A 19,358-nucleotide genomic window follows, 5' to 3' on the forward strand; every position below is an offset into this window, starting at 1 on the left:
GGTCGAGATGCCTCACCATCCTGGGTGCAGGTATGACTGGCCAGGTGTTTTGCTTTGCCTCTTGCAACCAAGCCCCATTCATACATCATATGCGCCTTATCCACTACATTGAGGATCAATTGGTCCTGAAACCATCAATAACACCACATCTTGTCAAAGGTTTTGCTGGTCAATGCCACCTCTGGACTCTGTCAAGGGTCAAGAGGATTCCAACTGTGTCTATCAGCTGAGGATATTGCATAGCGCCTGCAAGAGGACAAAATGACTTGCAACATATACAAAAGGGCACTTCCCTTCTAAAATTAAATCACAATTCTCTTCCAAGCAGTAGGCACCATTTAGGTTAATCCTTCCCAGGTTGACAAGTCTGTTCTTGCTGACCTGCAATGAAACATCATAATAAATGAGTTTTTCAAGCTTAAACTCGCTCATAAGGGTGTCAGAGAAGTTGCCGGCTTGCCTGATCATCCCAAGAAAGTCTAAAGGGTCAATACCAAGTATTATTGGAGTGTATTGCTGATGATCTTGGATCAGATAGAAGACTTGGGGTACCTGGCTTTTGCCAAATCCATTTCTGGTGAGTAAAAACACTGTTCTTCCATGGAGGAGGTGCACAGCTGATTCTATTTTCTGGACTTTCCCACGGTATCCATAATGGCTCTGAAAGATATTGTTGTTGGTTTTGGTTTGGCTGGGTTTGCTAGTATGTATGTATGGTTTTGGGTACCAATTTTGGTTGCAGGGTTAACAATCTTGTGGGGGTAAACTGAGGTAGCAAGGCATCTTGGGTTTTGCTATGACTTCTTTGTAGCATGGTGTATAAACAGAGAGGGAGTGGTGCAATGAGAGTGGTGTAATTTGGTGACTTGGTGAATTTGGCAAGTGTGACACCACGGGAATTAATTAGTTTGAAACCCAATGGAACTGAATTTTGGTGTCCGGGTTTGAAAGTTCCTTGAATTGTGAATTTTGTTCACAACTTGTTTGCAATATGTTTGCCATCTGTTGGTCCTGCATATGTATGTACAGCTTCATCATACAACAACAACCCCGATTCCAACCATTCAACCATCTTTCCTTTGTCACATATCCTCAGTCTTGATCCTATGTTCAATTGGTGACTCTGTGGTGACTAATGTTGAAAGGTGTTGCTGTTGTATGATGTAGCTGTACATACACGGGGCAAGCAGAGTCCCGCTCAAGGGAAATTGGCAAACAAATTGCAAACAAGGTGTGAATGAAATTCATGATTTGAGGAAATTTCAAACCCTGACACCAAAATTTGGTTCACTCTGGTTTCACACTAAATAGTGGTACACAAACATCTCAACTTGACTTCAAAAACCCATCCAAAAAACCCATGGAAACCCAATCGATTTTGATTCTTCAGCCCTGAAAAATCCAAAAATCAATTGGGTTGCCATGGGTTTGATTAGGTCGGGTTGAGATGTGTGTGTACCACTATTAATTCCCGCGGTGTGAAGTATGCAAACTGCATTTTGGCAATCTAGTTTTGGAGGTTTTGATTGGAAAACGGGAGTTTTGGTTGTCTTCTCTAGCGTGTACGGCCTCGGCGGAGGCCCCAAAGCCTTCTTTTGTGATAACTTTTGGGCAGAATGTGTCAATGAGCCGCCGGGAACGGAAAGTTGAGAATTGAGAGCGTGCCCATGTCTTTGATTACACACTTGAAAAGCTTTCGCTTGTGAGATTTGAGTGCAGTGAGATTGGCAGTTTTCGGTGAAAAGTACCGGCCGATGTCACACCAAAAAAATGAGATAGTGTCCAAGTCCCTCGTTCAACACCGCAAGCGCTACGCAACACAATGTATTTCAACCTATTTCCATTGCGTTGCGCAGTCGGCGCATTATTACGCTACACGACCACTCCGCAATGGGGTGTTTTTTTTCTAACTTGCCGTTGCGGAGCGGTCGGGCAAATATTGCGGAAAATGCGCAATATTGCCCTATCTCCGCAATATTTGCCCTAAATAACCGTCAAAAACCGACCGCAATTGCGGTGCGGGTTTCTGACCAAGGGGTTTTTTGAACCCGGATTGCGGAGCACTGGCACCACACTATATTGCGTTGCTATTGCGGCGCCCAAAAGCGCTACGCAACCGCACCGCAACTGCAACATAGTGCGGTGCTCTTGCGGTATTGCCTCGTTTAAGCGGCTCGTTCGCTCAAGAGGGACTTAGTTAAGTTTTGTAGGGCCTAGTCTTCGTACTGATACTTCACTTTTTTCAATTTTTGGGAAGACTGACTGCTTCAGCGACTGAAGGGATGTCACTGCATACCAAATATCTGTAAATTGCAATTGATCGTGATGCAAAATTCAAATGTGATGGAGATGACGTGAAGTATGGTTTTGTCACTTGTGTATGTGCATGTTCCAGTAGGTATGGCTTTTGAGCGGGTTATTTATAAATCACCTTTCGATCGAATGAATTAAAGGTGTTCAAAATCAAAAGTCTATCGCTGAATTTCGATATTTGAGATGCCTGTGAGTTCACTTTCCTTCAAACTTCTCTCTTCAGGATATCCGTACTGATTGACTCTGAGGTTCCTTTATTTCAAACTAAATAGGCCTACCACTCCGCTTATAATGAATCGTCCGAATTTAGACCAGTTGCCAACATGGTCATCCTACCGGTACGCACCAAGATCAGGGGACCTGCACCACCACTAGGTGTGTTTCACGATTAGAATACTTTATATCAACAAAGTTGGATCATTAACTGAATATTTCAAACTCATTGAACCGATAGCCAACCCGAGTGATATGGATATTGTTGACGAAGCACTCGATCTATTCAAATCGAATTGTTTATTTCGCAACTTTGAAATCAAAGGTTTAGCCGATCGAGTGCTCATTTACCTCATTTTATTCATATCCGATTGTTTAAATAAGATATCACAACTTAAACCACATCAAAATAACCCTTCAGAGGCATCTAAACAACTTTTATCGTATAGTTTGGACAACTTTTACCTACCGGGAGAACCGGGCTTCCCAATGAACGGGATTTATGCCCCACCCAGGGATAAGATTGATGCTGGTTCGTGATGCTGAGCTTAGCGCGTATCTTATGAAACGTCGACTGATATTGTATACAAATTGAAACTATCACTCCTTCAACGATACTAGATCTACTTCGTCAATACCTTACCCAAATCAGGCAAGAATGTTCGCTTAGGCTCGTTGAGAAGGTTTTCAACACCCCTGATGGAAAGCCCAGCAAATGGTGGATGTGTTTCCAGAAGTCAGTTTTGATTTTCGTATTTTCACTTGATGATCATGATTTGATGGTGTTTCATTTTGCTTGGTAAATGGTCAGACGAAAGTTTATGGGAAAAAGTCTATCTTAAGGGCGTGAAGAGTAGTTGTGAGATAGTTAACTAATGACTATTTCACGATTTACTAAATTGTACGAGCCTAGAACATCATTCTAGAACATGAAATCTTTAGTATCTTTGTATGTTGGTAGTGTGTAAGAGTGTAGCGTGTGAGGGAATTCGTATCTCATCCTTGATCATTAAGATTTACCTTTTTTCTTTACGCATCGTTGAAAAAGTTGACGACCTGCGACCACAAGTAAAACGATGCTTCAGTACTGTAAATATGCTGAGGGTTCATATTAGATGATGTAGACCTCCGCCGGATGTTAAAGAGGATCGTAACTTAGTAAGGCTTTGTATTTCTTTTGATCCAGCATTCCTCACTATCCGCAATCTCTTGTTTCTAAGGTTCTTTGTCTAGATAGACATTGCTTCTTGAGAGTGACAGGTCTTTATAATCCGCCCAGCTTTTTTCAGATTGTGTCTCAGTTTTCAAACTGCACAGCATGAAATGAGGCTGGCTCTGGCTTGCACTCCAATGCCGCTAATACACTGGCTCTATAGTGCCACTTGAATCAAATCCTCAAAATGCGAAATATTCATTTAAAACTTTCCTTCAAAGCTCTGTTGAGCCTGTTCGACCCTGGCCCGTTCTGTCTGGCCACGCTCGCATCGATGGCAAGCCACAGGGTCAACCTTTTTTATAGACTCGCCTCGTCACTCCTTTCAAGATCAAAACATCATCTTCACTGGATTCTCATTCCAGCCTCTCACATCCAAATTTTAAGTATAGATGAGCTCTACAACCCGTTTCTCATACCTTGACTCTCTACTCCAACTTCAAAGCGAGATGTTTGATTCCTAGAAGCCTAAAAATCTCCATAAATTGCTTGTCATCCAACCTACCCTCTGTTCATCGATTGCTTACCACCCATTTTCTCATAGAGATAGGAACTCTGGAATCACGGCCAAATACAAATTAAGCAAATACAAACATTTCAATAATAATTAGGAGGAAGGCTATCACAAAGTATAATGTTAAGAAAAACCATGTTGAGAAATGTATAATAGGACTATGTGTCCAAATATTTTCACAAGATAGTCAATGGCACTCCTGTACGTGAACTATGGAGCAAGATCCAAAAGAGTATTAGAGAAATCTGAAGATGCCAAAGCAAACAGTCAACTTTCTGAAGTACCCTTGATAGCCCGGTTCACACAAGGCACACAGTTGGACCGGTGTCTACAAGGTAGATAGGGAGAGTGTAGGAGTAGCCAGGCACTACATAAGGACTTGAACCTTATGTATCCAAGAGAAGAGAATGCAGATTTTCCAATAGAGAAAATCTGCAGGGTTCTCACTGTGTTTTCCACTCAAAATGTTTTAGCACCCACCCTCCTGCCTGGAGTCTGACAGCTCTGAACCTCAGCACTTGATGACAATCCCCCCCTCAGGTCTTCTCACCTTAATGTAGCTCCAGAAGGGGATCCAGGTATCCCAGTGTCTAGCTGGAGAGAAAGAGAGGCCCCAAGGGCCCCTCCCAAACCACCAGCCACCCTATTGACTAAAGAGAAAACTCAAAAGTCTGCCCAGGAAGCAGGTGGAGGGATTTTGACTGTGCAAGAAAAACACACACCCCACACCGAGGAGCACTCCTTCAACCTTATCTCCAAGAGAGGAGTAGACAAAAAAGATCAGGACCACCAAGCACAAAGACAGCGGCCGGGCCAAGCGGGCCAGGGTTGAAACTTGTGTTTCTTGGGGTCAGAAATGCTTTTTTCTTGTTTTTGATGATGTGACTCAAGTGGCACCTTAGAGCCACCATACTTATTATCATCTTTGCTATTATTGCCTCTTATTCAACTACACAGTCCACCCTGATCTCATGCCATACTCTGTTGACCCCATCCAAGTGTGCTGCTGCGACTTTGGCGACGTCAGGTCAGCTGAGGCAGAAGTTGCTACAACTGCTGATTACTTCACAATCCAATAAATGTGAAAAGGTAACTCCTGGCAGATCTTGACCACTCACATGGCTTGTCCCAGTTGTATGAAGCACCCCAAAAGGGAATTATGCATTCAGTCATGTGGGAAGCAAGACTATCAACTTTTGAATATGATCAGCAAATGTGGTTCTGGTGGATGTCAATGGAAGGAGAGAAAGCATCAAAAAAACGTACCTTGAACAATTGATTCACAAGATCTCTTGAAATATAGTGCTTGCCAAGGGAATGTTCAAGAGTGTGTTGGGCACATATTTGAATTAAGGGCCCATCAAGAAATCCCTCACAAAGCCAGAGAAGTGCTATTGAGAGACACATGTGGAATTCCCAATGATTGGCTGCATTACCCAAGAGAGTTGATCTTCTCAAGGCTCTTTATTGGCAGATAGATTTATCCACATGATTGAGCCCTTGTTAATTGGTCAAAATGAATAGAAAGGAATAGGTACAGCTGAACTCTTCACTGCTTTAAATATGGTATGGTCATGTGGAAATATGTTTCATGTGATGTCAAGCTTATTGAGATATTTCATTTCTTTTAGTCATGACATCATTGTCCAATCAAGTCTATGATTTCACTACATTTGTTTCTCCTTCTTCAGTGTATTTTTGTGTATTACCACAGTTATACGAGAACCATAGAGTATATAAGATTGAATGATCCTCTAACTTTGTCTTTTCTTTCTTCATTCAATCTCTTATTCTTGTTTCTCGTACCTATAGGTACTAGCTTTATCCATCCGTGTTCTCTGTTCATTTCACTAAGAACACTTCATGTGTTATAAAGCCTGTCCTTTTACAAAGCTCATGGAATACATTTCTGGTCACTAAGCTCAACTTGATGTGTTATTGAGCTTCTTGCACTGTGCGAGTCACGCCAACGTGCTACTGCTGAACATATATGGTGAGTGAATGGTTTTTTGGACTTCTAATTTTTCATGACACCATGAGATTGCGGTACTTTGTGACCATGTCTATTAGTGAGAGAGCAAATAGTAAAGTTATAATTCATTTGAGTGCAAAGAATCTCAAGCTGCACAAAGTATGTGGTGAGCTTTGCTCTTTTTGCTTTCATAGTTGTGTTTAAATTGTGTTTTTGTAAAGAAAACTTCATGTCTATGCATCTGAAGTAGAAATTTGCTTGTAATGAACGCAATGGCACACACTGATATACCCAGCGGGAAGCATCGGCTCGGAAGGCGGTCAGCTTTCCTGAAATGCGTTGGGGGTGCAATCCGCAAGGCTTGGTGGTACCTACATACATAGCTGATTCGGATCATTCCTGATATGAGCTGTGTTGAAGGTGAGACGAAACGGAAGTGTCTTTTTTGCACTTGGAAGCATTTGTGTTCTTGGTCAGCGGAAGGGTCACCGTCACGGTCTGGTTACCACACATCAAGTCCTTTTGAGGACATCTGAGAGGCTGAGCGTTGAGGACAACTCGGGGTTTTCCTCCCCAGAAATGCTTTGGGCATTTAAATAGTTCTTCACGGTTATTCCTTTAATTTGTGTAAGAAGTCTTCTGCTAAATGCATATCTATGATATGAGAGAATTTTCAATGATCGCTATGTTATTAGCTAGTCATCGTGACGGCCGGCCGCCGGAATGGACGCAGTCATTTTTTTTGTCTTGTAGGTCATCTCAATGTGACACTGATCCTCATTGTCAACATGTCTAAATCCGAGATATTATTCCGAATCCCAGGTCAAAGATACAACTCCAAATCATACATCTTATTCATACTCTGAAAGATTCCATCTGACATCAACCTGAAATCTCGGGAATGGCAGTGCACCAAAAGCATCACGCATGATGACATAAGCCTCAAGCGGGGTAAATATATGCGTGAGCATACATTTCGATCATTTGTAGACTTACGTTTCAAGGGATCGTACATCTTACCCTTGGTAACTTTCTTCTTAGTCGGTCGGTGAAAGATCATAGATCGACTGGTTGAGCAGCAACGACTTCTCATCTCCCGGTGCTACAAACCTACACATCACCGTGACCCTGGGAACGATGAACCACAGAAGCAGGTTCGGCAACTTTAGCGGTGAGAGTGAAGCAAGTTTCGAAATTGATATGTATGTACATAACTGATTTCTTTCTCATCGTCTTGCTGATGAATTGTAGTAGGAAGAAAAAAAAAAGCTTTTTTAAGAAACTTTTCAGGCTCTCAAACATTAAAGGGTTTTTTTTTCTCAAGTATTCTTTTTTTTTTGTTTGATGACAGATTCCGACCGAGGATGTATAAACTCTATGAATTGTTGTAAAACACATCAAGACTACGTGTTTTTCAGTAAGAAATCATGACGAAGTTGAGCTGCGAAGAGTTATGATTATTATGTTGCAGGAATTAATCAGATTGAAATTGAATTAATTCTAGCCTAGGCTGTGAATCACGAGAATGCTTGACAATACTTGAGTGAAGCTGTGTGGTTTTGATTCCTTTCTTCCAGATATGAAAAATGCTGAAAAGGCCTGGAAGGGTATTCTTAAGTTCAAGCGGTTGAGAATGATCAATAACTTTTGTATGTTGGATGGTGGCATTCTTGCAATCCTCATGAAACTCGAGGAGACTTGACATTTTGTCTATCACAAGTGATGAGAGGCCATGGGGAACCCGCCGAACTTGCTTGTCATTTATCTATAGATATCCAAGTTCTTGATGGATGTCCATGTTATTGAACTTGCGATGTTCAAATCTCAGTGAAACTTAGACGGGAACTTACATTCCATTAGCATCTTGGAGGCTTGATTGATATCCAACGAGTATGCGATTTTCTGCGTGTTACATAATTAAAGATTGATGGAAGTATCAGTTGAAAATGCTTCAAAGAAGACAATATCTTTCAATGCACGCACCTTTCCAAGAATTACAAAAGGAAAACTATCGAGAACCTGAGTATGGACCACAGAAACAGTAGGTCAGATGATTAGAGTGGCGATGTTCAAGAGGGCGAGAATATAATTTGTGTTTGATTTTTTTAAGGTAATTAGCACATCAGCCATCCTGCTACCTCCTGAGCCATTGAAGTGCGTAAGCGTTGAAGGGATTCTTGAAATGCCAAGTGAATGGCTGAGAATGGCTGGAGGGATAAATCCCATGGGAATTAAAATACTTAAGAGCTAAGTGCCTAGGTAAGCCTGTCATTTGATATGTCTCTATAAGCATCGTTATGGAGATTGTTTATGCTTGTAGTAGTAATAGCCAGCACGTTAGGTGAGCTTAAGATGATTTAAAGCCTTGATTTAGACCGTTTTGATCGAAGTCAAGTACTACTATCAGACTGACTTAAGCGATTGATAGTAATTTCATTTTAGTTTTGGTTTGGTTGGTCAGATCGAATTTTGATTTTGTATTCGGTTTCTAAGTTGTGACTCTTTGAATCTCTTGACTTTTAAATTTCTACTTTACACTTCCCCTTTTTGGTTTTACTCCCAAAACATTAAAACATACCACTCAACTTCCCTTCAATTTTTTATGCACTCAAATTGTTATTGTTCTAGGTGGTTGTAGCCTTGTTGGTGAATTTCGTTAAACTGTTGTTCCTTAACTTCACCTCACTCATACTCACACACTTTTTCAGAAGAGAAGATATACACTCTATAAACCAAATCTTTATTACTCTTTTTTGATTAATATCACCTCAACTCAACAATTCTCTATTTTTCGATTATTATTGTTTTCGTTTTGATTATCATTTCACATTTGATTATACTACTATACTACCATTCTTCTGGATCACAAATCACTCTCTCGACCCTCTTCCTTGTTCCCCACTACTTACACTTTTATCGGTCTACGCTTTCCTTCGCACACCCGGCCGACTCTCTTCCGCTCCAATCCCTTCTTTCGATCCCTCATCGGCACTTCATCTTTGACATCTCGGCTCGATTCGTATCCGCCGAAGCTCGGTGTTTGACCTTCTCGGTGGGTTTCTTAACTAAATACATCGACATACCTGACCGATTGAAACCGTTTGATTGACATTGATTTCTATTCCTTCGTCATATCACCACTCTTGTTTACTTCCTACCGACTTACTCAAAGTGCTTCGACCTCAATCCCGTTTGCCTCTCGAACCCGAGTCGAAGTTTCGTTAGACTTTTCTTCGAATGTGAGTGGTGCAATCCGAATTCTAGATCTCTCCAACAAATCCCATCGTTTGTTACCCCTACGATGCCATCCTGTTCTCATCTTATCAAGGTCTCTAACATCTTGATTTTGCCTTTCTCCTTGCTCTCGACCTTGCTCAAATCGTTCAATCCCTATCGTTCCTTCAATCTCTAGTTTCTTTTCGATTTGGATGTTTGTAGTATCACTCTGCATCTCATCTAACCTCCTTTTCCACCTGCTCTTACTTTTGCAGACCGACTTCAGCACCTTATCAGCTCAGTAACCACCTGGACCGTACCTACTTCGCAGCTCCGCCTATACCGTTCTACCTTCTCTACTATCCAATCATGTAAGACTTCTTTCCACTATGCTTTGATTGTTTCATAGTTATTTACCACTTGTTTACAACACGACTTGATACTTGACAGTCTCGACCTCTTCACTTCAACCTCATCTGCCCCCCTGATCGTTTCAAGAACCCCTGCACTGCTAGCTACCTCGGCTCTCTTTCACCCTTCTCGTAAGTTCAGTAGGGCAACCATTGCTTCTTTTAAATTTAGAAATGCATCATCATCTACTTGTCGATAGATTCTTCAGCTTACTGACTTGTGGTTTATTCTTCCTTCCCATCACTGACCATCTGCGGACTCACATGGAACATTCGTTGTCTTTTCACACTTGTGCTACAGCTGAACCTATCCCTTGAACTGCGATTTTACCGGCTATCACCTCATCATGTTTGCCAACACCGCACCAAGCGGAGCTTCTGGTGGCGTCATTGGTCTTCACACCATCCACAATTCTGGAACTGCTCTCGGGTCGCTCGGAGCTCATTCAAATACTCACAATCCTCAACAGCTCCAGCAGCTTCAACAACAAACCTCGACTCCTGCGGTTCCCTCTGGCAACTCGACTATGGGACCAAACTCCGGTGGACCTGCGACAGGCGACCTTAATGGTGCTCAGCCTTCACGGCGCCCAAGTGGTCTTCCGTTGTACAATGTCGCTGCTCAAAACGGTCTACCACACTATCTTGGCTACGGACAGTCCTCCTCTGCACCTCTGCCCTCTGCCGGTCCCGCTGCTCCTATCCACCCCTCACACACCCTTCAACGGACCACCTCATTTTCTTTCAATTCTCCTCATCTCCCTTCGCAACACCTCTCGTCTACCCCGGCCTCCGCGCCTCCTTCGGCGACATTACCCCCCTCAAATCGATCCCCATCTATGTCTGCACCTGCTCACAACACACAAGCTCCTGCAAATCACGCCCACTCACAGGGTCGCTCCAGTCTACCACCATCGCTTCCCGGTCAATGTGGTCCAAATGTGAATGCTGCGCTCACTAGCGCTGATTCATCCCGAGCACAGCCGGTGCCTCTCATCGCTCGTTCCGCAACCTCCACAGACGCCATGTCACTTTCCGGCTCCGCTGCTAAGCGCAATCCGAGTAATGGCGCATGTCATTCACCTGGCACACTCTCGAACCTTGGCATCTCTGGTCACCCACCCGCTGGATCTCAACCCGGTCCTTCCTCCATGGGAGTCTCCTCCGCGCCTGGCTGTGGATCTTCGTCAGCCGATGCCAGCCGATTCTTTAATACTTACCTGTACGATTATCTACTCAAACAAGGACTCTTTGAAGTCGCGCAAGTATTTGTGACCAGCGGTGCTGAGATTGAATTGATGGAAAACGCTGAGCGATCTGGATTAGCCGAAATGGCGAACGTATCATCTTCCCAGAAGCAAGATAGGTCTGACAGCTCGCCCAATGACGGGCCATCGTCGTCTCCACCTCAACCTACCTCGAATGGCTGTCTAACACAAGTAGGGGCTCCGAATGGCATAATGAAGAATGGTACTGCAGCTAGTGAGCCCGTCGCAAATGAACGTACTCTGTCTTCCTCTGGCTCAATCGTCTCGAATACTTCACATTACGGTTTTAACCATATAGCTGGCAGTCGATCCGGAGCTGCGAATGACGCATCCAATGGCCAGTCATCGATTACCGATCAAACACCCAATGGAGTTGGTGCCAGTGCCAGTGCCGGAACGTCGAACACTTCTATGGGCTCCCCCAGATCCTCACCGCGAATCCGACACTTGACCCTTGAGAACCTCCCGAAGCCAAAGCTAGCCATGGACACAGATCAAGGCTTCCTTTTCGAATGGTGGACTATCTTCTGGGATGTATTTCGAGCTAAGACCGGCCGCGGCTCGAATACACAGCCTGCTCAAATGTATGCTCATAGTGTCGCAGCTGCCTCTCTGGGAATGTCACTAGAAGCTGGCACACCCAAAGCTAGGCGCGATGCAGTCGGTCTTGTCGCTGTTGCGAATCCTGACATTCAAAGAGGTCAATTGGGTGCTCGAATGCAGCAACCATACACCTTGATGGATTCACAAATGCATCTAGCTCACCATGCTGAACATCCACCGGCGTCTGCGGTGCGGCTTCAGCCTCATCCTCATATGACTCCGCAACAGAAACATCAGCTTTTGCTTGAACACAATGCTCGTCAACATCAACAACAACAACAAGTGCTTCTTCAGCAACAGCAGCAGCATATACAACAGCAACAACTTCAGCATCATCATCAGGCACAGATGGCAGCTCGTCAAAGACTCTATCAACACGAAATGCAACAGCAGCAACAGCAAGAAGCCCATCTTCAACAACAACAGCAATCGCACCAGCAACAGCATCATCAGGCCCAACAATTACATCAGCAGATGTATTCTGAACAGTTTCCCGGTGGCCAGATGGGCGCGTTACATCGCCAAATGTCCATTAATGGTCGACGGTACGTCTTCTCTTTTAGTCTGCTTCCTCAATGTTTGCTAAATTTACTATTCTACTTCTGTCAGAGTTGCGGGAATGGGTCCGCCAGGCCAAGATCATCTCAGTAATATGATGCCTCCACCCCCAGTCCAACATGGGTCTCCGCTGAATCCTCATCAGCAACCGCCATATCGCCCTTCGCGCCCTCCTAGTCGATCCGGTGTTCCCCATGTCTCTAGTCCATTTGCTGGAAACGCAGGCCAACCTCCACGAGAGCCTAGTCGTGCCTCCAATCATGCCAACAGCCCCGCCGCTTTCCAAAACAATCCACGTACCCCCGGAAGCCACTGTTCTGCTGTGACCCCTCAGGCTGCTGTTCTACCACCTCATCGCAGAGGTAGTCCAGGCGCGGCGGAAGACCAAGATCGTAAAAAGCGACGATTAAACGACAACCCGGGACACCAGCCTGCTGAATCACTCCATGCAAACAACCAATCCCAGCAGGCACAGCAAGCGCAGCAGCAAATGCAGCACATGCACATGCAACAACTCCAACATCGCCAACAGATGATGGGCAGTAACGCTTCGACTCCGGTTCCAGCTTCTCAAGGCTCACCCCCTAATATGAACCACACGCCTCATCAAAGCATGGATGCATACAAGCAGGCTGTACATGCTCAGCACGCGCAAGGTATCGCAGCTCCCAATGTCGCAAACCAAATGGTTGGCAATGGTCCCAACCCAGCCGGTAACGTCACTCCCGCCAAGGCCAACGGAGCCAAGACCACGGACAACAACATGCCACCCCCAGCGGGCCGTAATTTCCATCAACCCCCGACTCCACAGGCTACTCCCAACGGAACTCGACCAGGTGATGAACATGCCACGCCTTTGCCTACCATCGTCACTCCTTCGCCTGATCGATCGCAATCAAACCAATCGAATAGGCTTGTGAATCAACCTGAAGGCAAGACTGAAGCTTCGGAAGGAACACCCCACCATCAACCATCACCAATGACTCTTCCACCAGGACAGACATCTGATGACTCGCAAGTCAATGGGGACGCTTCCGGTCGACCTAACAGCAACTCCGATGAAACACCATCCCAAGGAGACATCAAGGTAGCTTTCCATTATCCCCAACTTGACCATTTGTTATTTTGAACTGACTGATGATGTGCTTTGTAGGTTCAGCAGTCGACGCACGAAGGCAACCAAGACCTGTGGCTCATGGGTAACAGTCAGGGGACACAGCAGATGAAAGGAATGCTTGGAGAAAGCAGCGACTCGCCTACCAATGCCCAACCTTCAGGCGATATTGCTGTTTCCAGCAATAACGTACGTGTTCCCCTTCAAAGATTGGTTTCCTGCTCGAGACTAATGTCACCCGATCTGTTGCAGCCGATCGAACAGCTCTTCAATGGGGATGGGTTGAATGGAGATACAAGCGGTTTGGACTTTGATGCTACGCTATTCGAAGCTTTCAGTGCGTTTCCCCATATGCATCGCTCGAACACGGATCAAATGCTAAATATCCCTGATACTTTCTCTACAGTTAACTACGACCCTACTACGACAACTACCGAGTGAGTTCTCACGGTTTATTGATCCTCAATAAGCCCCTAATGACATTTGGTTATTCCACCTAGATACAGCTAGGTTTCGCCAGTATTCTCGTTCATCTTCCTCCTGAGTAACGCATCAGATAGGTTGCCGTCGCAAAATGTCGCCGGGTGTTGGTAATTTCTTTATCGCTTGCTTGTCTTGTCCTATTTGTTTTTATCTCGCTGTCGAACTTTTTCTTTGAATATCTCAATCCTTCCCCCTTTCTATCATGAGAGTATCTCGCAAGGAGGGAAACCGATCTCTTCCACATCAGATTTTGTTGCACAGTAGAAGAAAAAGTGTAAATATCAGGGTATTCTTATGTTGTTTTGTTTCTTTCTCTTTTGGATGTCGATTTAACTTGGGTTTGTTGGATTTATTATCTTCGACTTTTCTTTTCCTTTTCAAAACTTGACGCTATGCATGTGTTTTTGTGTGTTTGTGGACTGTAGGTATGAGAAGACCTTCTCTACTACTTTGTCTCGTTTTTTCGTCTTCCGATTCTTTTCCTGCTCTTCTTTCTTCTTTTCCCTTATCAATTTGTATCAAGAGGTACTAATTTTTTTTTCGAAGGCTTTTTTGTTTTTGTTTGTGTGTGTGTATGTCTTACAATCTACCTATCTATTTAAATTTTTCTTCCTTCCCTTGGCATGAAAAGTGTGTTATGTTATATTGAAAATGATTTGAATTTTCTTCTTTTTTTTTCTGACTGATTGATTGTTTGATTACTAAGGAACAGTTAGTAATCTGATGACATCACTGAGTAATGTTTTTGAATGTAAATAATTATTTGCCACCTTTTGAAGACCTGATTGAACAGATGTGAAACCTTCTCCAGGAATTTGTGAAGGTCAAATCTAGCCAAGTTTTTGTTAATTGTTGTGAGATGATCAGATGTAGTAAATGATATGAGAATGATCATCAACTAATTTTGAGACCTTTAAACTTGTAGGGCAGCAAAATTCTCAACCTATGAAATGTGTTGAAACCTTGAGATTATCCATACATGTGTAGAAAGTATTCTGATATATTGATGTTCATGGAGCATGGTCTTGTGGCAAATGCATCTTGTGAAAGTAGAACAGATCTTGATTGATCTTGGGACAGATTAAGTTGAAGAAAAACACATACACAGAAATGTTCCTGTATACAGACAACCATTTCATCATTTCATTATATGTGGTAGGATGTTGAGACAAAACAAAGTTTTCTATTACCTTGAAGAAGATTAAACTTCAAAGGTCATCACTGAAAATCACAAAATAAAGTCTTTGCTGTGTTTAGATCCAGTTAAAAACTAAAATTTGAGCTTTTCCATTTGTTCTTGATATTCAACATATAATCAAATTGTTCTAAGGGACTTCAAAAACTTAAAACAAATTATAAAATCCTGCCTTGAGCATGCTTGAGAGTCATGTCAATAAGAAATCACAATTCTTAACAAGTGGTTTGATGTTTGTAGATTTTTGGACCAAGCAGGAAAACAACTTTAGGACAGCAAATCAAACACATACTGGGATCATCATATATCAATACTTTCTCATGTGTGGGTTATCTACTTCAGTGGAATGTGGTATAAGAGTGGTATTGATCTCTTTTGAGGTTGATTGGACTTGAGAGGGTCAGGGTAGGCAAAGGTTGAAATGGTCTGGTATGATGATGTATAGTGTGTAACACCATTGACTTGTGCAAGATTGTGAAAAACAATGTATAGATGACACCTTTTATCTATGTACATAGGGTGGAATTTTCTACAAGACAATTTTAGAAAATCAGTTGAAAGTCACATTCTTGAAGCATTCTATCTGTCTTGAAGTGTTTGTAAAAAAATGGAAAACAAAGGTATTAAACATACTCAAAGTAAAAAGGTGGTTTCTGACTACTTTGAAACCTAGAACCTACTTTTTTTTGGTGGTTTTTTTCAAGTATGTTTTTACCAACTGGGTAGCTTTGAGGCCCCCGTGCCTACTTAAACATAACTTTAGCCTCTGTCACACAATGCCTCACATCGTCCTATGGCAAGAACTATCCGTGGATCTAGTTCAAGCATCTGAAAAGGTCTTATCAGTCATGTATTCCACCTCACAACCTTTGTCTTAGGTTGGCTTATATGCCTACCTTTGCCTCAAGATCATGAGAACTGCATCAACAATCTTCATTGATAACTCTGAAGAATCCCTACTGGTCTCTGTCCACCCTCTTGTTCAGGCTTTGAACCACTTCCTCATTGGCACTTGTCGTCTCAAGAGTTTTCTGCATCACAGAAAGCTATCCATCAACATGCTTTGATATTGATATGGGACATTGGTCAAGCCCTTGAAGAACTTACCCACCTCTGATATGTTGAATGAAGGATACACAGTAGAAGTACAGCTTTGCAACAAGAAAAGTTTAATGAGATTTTCAATGTGGTTGAGTTTGACCAGAAATTTATCAAATTTGTAAGGTTGCTTTTAAAAACATGTCAGTTCACTGCAAACATTATTCAACTTCTGCCAAGTGGGCAGGAAACAATGATTAGGAGTATGATTGGTCATAAAATGATCTATCACTCCACACCTGAGCCATAACACCCATACTACATATGTGTAGCAGGCTCAGTGAATAGGTGATTATCATGTACATACAGTTCTGCTCAGTTATATGCTCATCAGGATACATTATTCATATGTAATACACACTGTAACTTTTTTCAGATTGACAAAAGCATTCAAAAGATTGACTACATGGACTGACTCAAAGTTTTGGTGTAATCCCATCAACTCAACTGCATGTAACACCCTTCCTGTTACTAAGAAATAGCTTCAACAATATTGCCTGAGCAGCTACAGAATCATATGTAGTCTATTTTGGGACAATTTTTTCAAAGTCCAAAAAGTTACATGTGGTATAACATGTGATTTATTTATTCTGATGGCCAAAAAACTGAGCAGACCTGTATGTACATGATAGACAACTATTTACTTAGCTTGCTGCACATATGGTATGGGTGTTATGGCTCAGGTGTGCAGTATTGGATCCTTTTATGACAAACTGTACTACTAATAATTTTCCTCTTCCAACTTGGGGAAGTTGAATGATGTTCACAGTGGTCACTTATCCAACCAGTTCTTTGCTGATCTTTGTCATGTTATTCCATCAGGCACAAATGTCAAAAGACAACTTTTATTGATGGGTTGCTTCAATCTGAGAGATTTAATCTTCTACTACAACTCTTCTGTCCCCCAATCACCTGTTGAATGGCAGTTACTCTGGGACATAGTGGCAATGGGGGCAATGGGTTTATGGTGGGACAAAATAAGTGGTAGGCCAGATCCTTTTCAAATGCTACTACTTGATATAACACTGAGAAATTTTGTTTGTAGAAGGATTGGTTCACAATTTTATAAAGCACTGTTTTCACACAATCTTGAAACTGGAGGGTGAATTTGTGTACTGGCCCAATTGAATCAAATGACATATTGGACACAAGTCTTTCTTTCAAGACTGTGTTGAATTCATTGATGGCACCCTTATCCCACTTGCTTTTGCTCCGGCTATAAATCCCAAAGACTTCTGGACTCAGAAGCACACTTATGCTCTTGACTCACTCTTGGTTTGTGTCAATCAAGCTCAAATTATACATGTCCTACATGGCTAGTGTGGTAGTGCACATGACCGGTGTGTCTTTGCTGATACACAGGTAACTTGGCATTTTTCATCTTTGTTGAAAGAAGAGGGATGCTGATTCTTTTTGCTCAGGTACATTGGTCAACATCCAGATTGATTCTTTGGCAAAAACAAATACATCCTAGCAGACTCTGGTTATATATGCTCCAAACATGTCATTCCAACCTTCAAAAGCCCCCAATCCCAGACTTTAGAAAGTGTTAAAAAGAAGTTCAACCAAGCTATCAGCGAGGAAAGGGTAGTCAGTGAGCATGGAAATGAACACTTGAAATGTTGATTCCAGTTGTTGCAAAACCTATGTGTACTCATAAAAGATTGGACACACAGTCACACACAGTCAACTGGAATCAAGTTTGCTGCATCCTCCACAACTTCTCAATTGAAGTGGGCAATATTTGGCTGCCAGAAGCTGTGGTAATACCTCCAAATGAATTGGGAGAAGGTGCTGATGAACCCTTGGATGATGTCCCACGTGGGACTACTCGGCACAATTCTCTATCACAACAATTTCAGTGGGGCTCAGCAGCTGAAAAATTAAAAGTACATAGGCACCCAGCATGGCAGTATAAGACTGCTTGCCTACTTTTTCCGGCTGCTGCCTAGTTTTTGGAGTTAGGTTTTCAAACCAGGTTTATGTATGTCAAAACCACCTTTTTACTTTGAGTACCTTTATTGATGAACCTTGAAGATATTCCAGAATCAAGCCTTAGGTATGGTACAAAAAAAGTATTTTTTGTCCGTGATTTTTTCTCAAAGATCAATAACTCGGTTAATTCACATCACAAAGCTTTATAGACTATATATTCTTGGTCAGGAGATACAGGAGCAGCTTTGTACAGATTTATGATGCTGTATGACATCATCTAAATTTTGGTGGTATCACATATTTTGTTGGTAACTGACCCATAACATCTTGATAGCAGACACCAGTTATTTTGAAAACAGATTGAAATTATCTTGGAAACGTTTTGAAGACATGGGGCACACTTGGCTGGCAGTGACCAGTAGTTGGGGGCTGTGCGCTATGCAAATGTTACAGAGATTGGTGTATAGTTGCTCGTGTCAAGATTGTGGTAACCCCAACTATTGACCCAAAGTCTATGGCCGGCCACACAACTCAACTTTTGGAAAAGCTGGATACAATTCCAAAAGACTTTCATACCTTGCCCGTCTGGAAATGATTTCTCAGCCCAATCAGAAAGATTTTTTATTTTCACATAAGATGATTTCATATGAAATTCGACTTTTTTTTCATAGTTGCGGGGTCTGAGGTGTAGAGCTACCAATCCGCTGTTACCACTGTCCTGACACGAGCAACCATATGTAGCTTGAATTTTGAGCTGCAGCCAATGAGATTTTATGGAAAATCAAGTTTTCAATGAGAAATATGATGGAAATCAAGATGTCAGTAACCATGGGCCAGCAACACTTCTGTTGTGTGCAGTGCTGCAGAAACATTTCTTTTTTTTGGTCTGCACCACAGCATAGGGAGACACCAAAGATAAGGAAATCCCCAAAGAATCTTGAAATTTTACGCGAGCCCGCAGTTTTCAACTTGGTGAGAAGCCAAGGGCACTGTTGTGATGCTCTCATCCAGAGCTTCTCAAAACTAGCTTTCTAGAGCAATTGCATAACTTTTGTTACCTTTTCATTTGAGGCATTCATTTAATTCAGAGAGGTGAGCTTGACATGTAAGATACCCCAGCTCACATAGCTCTTGTAATGTTTGATGAAACCTTCTAAAAAGCTACTTTCAAGAAGCTCTGGATGAGGTGATCTTACAATTACCTTTGGCTTCTCACCAAATTGAGAACTGTGGGCTTGCGTAAAATTTCAAGA

At 42.5% G+C, this 19,358-nt stretch overlaps 4 protein-coding genes across 4 annotated transcripts; 3 read left to right on the forward strand and 1 right to left on the reverse strand.

The window, feature by feature from the left end:
- Positions 1-2,636: 2,636 nt before the first annotated feature.
- On the forward strand, positions 2,637-3,368 carry MELLADRAFT_36292 (uncharacterized protein; the record flags this gene model as incomplete). The annotated part of the gene is made up of 4 exons (XM_007410315.1): positions 2,637-2,688; positions 2,768-3,058; positions 3,148-3,262; positions 3,338-3,368. The coding sequence occupies 4 exons, from the start codon at positions 2,637-2,639 to the stop codon at positions 3,366-3,368; spliced, it is 489 nt and encodes a 162-aa protein (XP_007410377.1).
- A 1,075-nt stretch (positions 3,369-4,443) lies between these two features.
- MELLADRAFT_106789 (uncharacterized protein) lies at positions 4,444-5,532 on the forward strand (the record flags this gene model as incomplete). The annotated part of the gene is made up of 4 exons (XM_007410316.1): positions 4,444-4,588; positions 4,814-5,019; positions 5,211-5,280; positions 5,423-5,532. 4 exons carry the CDS (start codon positions 4,444-4,446, stop codon positions 5,530-5,532), a joined length of 531 nt encoding a protein of 176 aa, XP_007410378.1.
- Positions 5,533-8,805: 3,273 nt separating this feature from the next.
- Positions 8,806-9,974, reverse strand: MELLADRAFT_56168 (uncharacterized protein; the record flags this gene model as incomplete). The annotated part of the gene is made up of 4 exons (XM_007410529.1): positions 8,806-9,277; positions 9,398-9,464; positions 9,638-9,812; positions 9,892-9,974. The coding sequence occupies 3 exons, from the start codon at positions 9,679-9,681 to the stop codon at positions 9,131-9,133; spliced, it is 258 nt and encodes an 85-aa protein (XP_007410591.1).
- Positions 9,975-10,198: 224 nt separating this feature from the next.
- MELLADRAFT_116558 (uncharacterized protein) lies at positions 10,199-14,650 on the forward strand (the record flags this gene model as incomplete). Its single annotated transcript, XM_007410317.1, has 6 exons — positions 10,199-12,267; positions 12,332-13,367; positions 13,434-13,583; positions 13,647-13,731; positions 13,801-13,831; positions 13,895-14,650. 6 exons carry the CDS (start codon positions 10,199-10,201, stop codon positions 13,902-13,904), a joined length of 3,381 nt encoding a protein of 1,126 aa, XP_007410379.1.
- Between the last annotated feature and the right edge of the window lie 4,708 nt (positions 14,651-19,358).

Source organism: Melampsora larici-populina, assembly GCF_000204055.1.
Source record: "Melampsora larici-populina 98AG31 unplaced genomic scaffold MELLAscaffold_20, whole genome shotgun sequence".
NCBI classification, from domain to species: Eukaryota; Fungi; Basidiomycota; class Pucciniomycetes; order Pucciniales; family Melampsoraceae; genus Melampsora; species Melampsora laricis-populina.